Genomic DNA, 3,491 nt, shown 5'->3' with positions numbered 1-3,491 from the left:
TGCATGGCCCTTTTATAGTGGGGGACAAGCATATCTACGTGTCTTAAGGTCACTAACTCAAAAGTCTTATTTAATACTTTTGGCAATGACGGTAATGCTAGGTCCTAGAATGAGACGTTTTAAGACGACTGGTAATCAATTAATTTGGGCCTCCATGTGGTCCTTATATAATCTCAGCGGAGATGCTCAACTCCAAAGTTCACCAAGTTGAAGTTCGCAAACTAAATCAAGGCTCGCCATATTGTTAATTTAATTGAGAGACATATATCATGCTCTCTCTGGGTACGTTGTGAGATTCAAAAGATACGTTGTGATGTCTGCGAGGTCTGTTACATAAGGTATAACAAATTCATAACAGTTTAATATTTGGTTCTATACCACCCATCCAACCAAACAACCAATTTAATCTGATTCTAACATTACTACCTGAAATAGAGGCATGAATGAATGATTTAAGTATAAACCGAGTATGGACCATTGTTTCACTTGCCTGAAAATACATCTTTATAATTGTGTTTAAGATGTTAAATATTTTTATCATATCATATCATATATTAGTCATTATTTTGGCATTGTATTGTATCCAAAATTGTTGGGTCGTTAGCCCATCTATTAGGTAAAGATTGCAGATGAACAGATGAATTACCAGAGACAAAATATTCACAATGTTGATACAAAGTCATAGTCCCTGATATAGCAAAACACTACACTCCTGTTACATTGAGGTTTTTTTTCAAGCTAAACGCTAATCAAAGAATGTGTATCTCTACCAACCACACCCCAGTTTACCCAGAGAGCAAAGTAATGAATATCGTCATACTGCTACTAATAAGTATCAAAACCCAACCTTGGCTCGTCTGGTATACCTTTTCTGACCGCTCGGTGGCTCCCAAAAACATCGTGACTCGGCTCGAAACTAACTTCAGAATGGCAATGCAAACAAAGAAAAGACTTACTGCTAATACAGCAAGTTCTTTTGTCTCCAAACTTGCTTGATCATGTACAACCTTTTCAACATCTAATCTGTTTGGCCACAAAACAGAAGTGAATCATGTCAGATATACGTTGCATGCATGCAAATATGTATGTATGTATGTATGTATGTATGTATGTATGTATGTATAGATTTCTAACCTTAACATGCTGTTTTCTCTAACCAATGTACTTATACTAGAAGAAACCACAGCTTTCCATGATTCAAGGTCTGCAAATTCTCTTTCCTGAAAGGGATAAGGCAAAAGATGTAACCTTTTTATTCATTAAGGAAACCTATGATGGTAAAGAAGAAACAGAAATTTTTACAGTACCATTGCTTCTTTCCAATGCATGAGATCTTTTATTTCTGTTTTGCTTTTCTCCAAAACTAGAGAAATTCTTGATAACTCGGAATTGATCTCCGGTAAAGCATCGCCTTCTCTTCGGTTTAATTCTTTGATATACTCTTCCAAAACAGATAAGTTCAAATCAAGAGACCTCACTTTCTGCATCAATATCTTTAAGACAGTGTCACTAGGAATTCTACCAACAGGTAGTTGTTTAATTTCAGTTAAAGGATCGGGAATCCTTCGTGTGGTAACTGGATTCTTCGTTGCAGTCTCATTGAGCTTTTGAACATCCTCGGCATTGTCTATCCCGGAAGCAGCAGTTTGAGCCTCGTCATTTCTTTTACCCTCATGGGAACTCACATCTGATTTTACAGAAGGCCCTGTTGAATTAGAATCTGTTGATTTCGTGACATGTTGTTCGAATGGAACAAATAGATCTTCGAGCATCCTCTCGATTGCATCGACACCATATACCTCTACAACACTCAGCGTGCAGTAAAAATCCGAACCGTAATGACTTAGTAGATTTAACTTCAGATACCTCAACCATTTTGGTTCTGATAGTGTAAAGGTCTGAATTTGCTTCACATTAGCAGCAACAAACTTTCCTAATGGAGACCATGTATCAGTTGGATAATTCAAACTACCATACAACTCGAATTCCTTGAAATTCGAAGAATGGTGTTCGAAATTAGCGATTTTAACAGCATCAACCAATGTCTCCTCTGCTAACTCAATCACAACATACTTTCCTTCCACGGTACAAGGATTTCTTAGATATTGATCATGATCTTTTCCCAATATGTTGTTTGCACCTTTTGCTTCCTTGTTATGTGCAACCACTTTAGCACCTTTCAATGTAGATGCATAATTGTACTCAGAACCGTCGGATTCAAGACGATGAGTGATCTTAAACGTACCCGGAGGATCACCCTCTTTCGCTTGCCTTGTTATATTCCGGAATTCATCGAATTTGAGATAAGCTGAAGAGCTTTTCAGATTAGATTGTTCCATTTCTTTTCTTACATTATGCTCCTCTTGTTCAACTATGTCGCAACAAAAAGCAGTGTAACCCAAAACTTTGAGAATCACTTCATCAAGCCTGCTTGTTTTGCAGAAAGAGTATTCATACTTCACAAACTTCTGATAAGTGGAGTTATTATAACTCACTGACTTATTAAGCTCTAACAACATTCGATTCGTACAATTATCTTCTGTATTTGCATCATTACAAAGCTTTTCATTATGACCAACACTAGGAGAACATGCTGTTTGGTTCTCAGGACGTGAATTTCCTGAACAAGACACAACTATATTTATAAATGAAATCTTGAATAAACATCTAAAGACATTTAAGAACTAAATTTATAATTATTTTTTGTTTTTTTACCTCCATTTTCATGGCTATGACCAAGTCGAAAGTAGAACAAGAAGATGAGAAACCAAAGGGAGATAATAACAGACAAGGAGAGCTCATAGATACTCTTTCCATTGAGCAAATTGTTCTTGTCGTTGTTATTGTTATTTTTGTTGTTCTTGGTCTTGATGGTAGTGTCTCTGTTGGGTTTGACAGACTCGTTCCTGCCATTATTGCAGTCGTTTCGACATGTCACGTACACGATGGAATGCCCATTTCTTGGTTTCTTCATGTCTCATCCGTACAAAGGAAAACTAGACGATTGAGAGAGATGATGATAATAATAACAATAATAAGAGAGAAAAATGGGTTTTTTTCTTCTTCTTCTTCTTTGCTTTTTGAGATTAAGAAATGAAGGGAAAAGGAAAGATATTTCCTTTTTGTTTTTGTTTTTCCCTGAGAAATTGGAGCAACGGTTAGCTTTTGGCTCCTTGTGGAGAGAACAAGAAAAGTGGGGAAAAAAAAAAGTTAAAGGGATGGAAGAAGAGGAGAGAGAGAAGGGGATTTTCCTTTTTTTTTTCTTTTTTTTTGTGGGGTTAATTTATTTTATGGAATCCAGATATTGCGGCAACTAATTTTCTACCGTCAAAAACGCACAGCCTCTTTCACTTCACTGTACCATTGATTTTTACAATCAACAAATAAAAGGTAAAACTACCATAGCAATCCTTGTATTGTATTTAAGATTATGTTTTAGTCCTTATACTGAAAGAATGGGTAAACTAACCCTCCTACGTAAGATGAATGAG

General features: G+C 36.2%; 1 protein-coding gene across 1 annotated transcript; it reads right to left on the bottom strand.

Annotated features, from left to right (window-relative positions):
- Nucleotides 1-580: 580 nt before the first annotated feature.
- On the bottom strand, nt 581-3,247 carry LOC107950770 (SUN domain-containing protein 5). Its single transcript, XM_016885728.2, has 4 exons — nt 2,716-3,247; nt 1,308-2,620; nt 1,135-1,220; nt 581-1,023 (listed from the first exon to the last, which is right to left on the bottom strand). The coding sequence occupies exons 1-4, from the start codon at nt 2,972-2,974 to the stop codon at nt 786-788; spliced, it is 1,896 nt and encodes a 631-aa protein (XP_016741217.1). The 5' UTR covers nt 2,975-3,247; the 3' UTR covers nt 581-785.
- Nucleotides 3,248-3,491: the final 244 nt, after the last annotated feature.

Source organism: Gossypium hirsutum, chromosome D03 (genome assembly GCF_007990345.1).
Source record: "Gossypium hirsutum isolate 1008001.06 chromosome D03, Gossypium_hirsutum_v2.1, whole genome shotgun sequence".
In the NCBI taxonomy this organism is placed as follows: domain Eukaryota; kingdom Viridiplantae; phylum Streptophyta; class Magnoliopsida; order Malvales; family Malvaceae; genus Gossypium; species Gossypium hirsutum.
Note: the sequence above shows the minus strand (reverse complement) of the source record. Positions and strands in the feature narration are given on the sequence as shown.

What these genes read in the sequence shown, in the direction of transcription:
- LOC107950770 (XM_016885728.2), bottom strand. Translation starts at nt 2,974, where the DNA reads ATGAAGAAACCAAGAAATGGGCATTCCATCGTGTACGTGACATGTCGA. An exon ending in TGCATTGGAAAGAAGCAATG is followed by an intron (nt 1,221 to 1,307) that starts GTACTGTAAAAA and finishes TATCCCTTTCAG; the next exon opens with GAAAGAGAATTTGCAGACCT. An exon ending in AGAGAAAACAGCATGTTAAG is followed by an intron (nt 1,024 to 1,134) that starts GTTAGAAATCTA and finishes GTGGCCAAACAG; the next exon opens with ATTAGATGTTGAAAAGGTTG.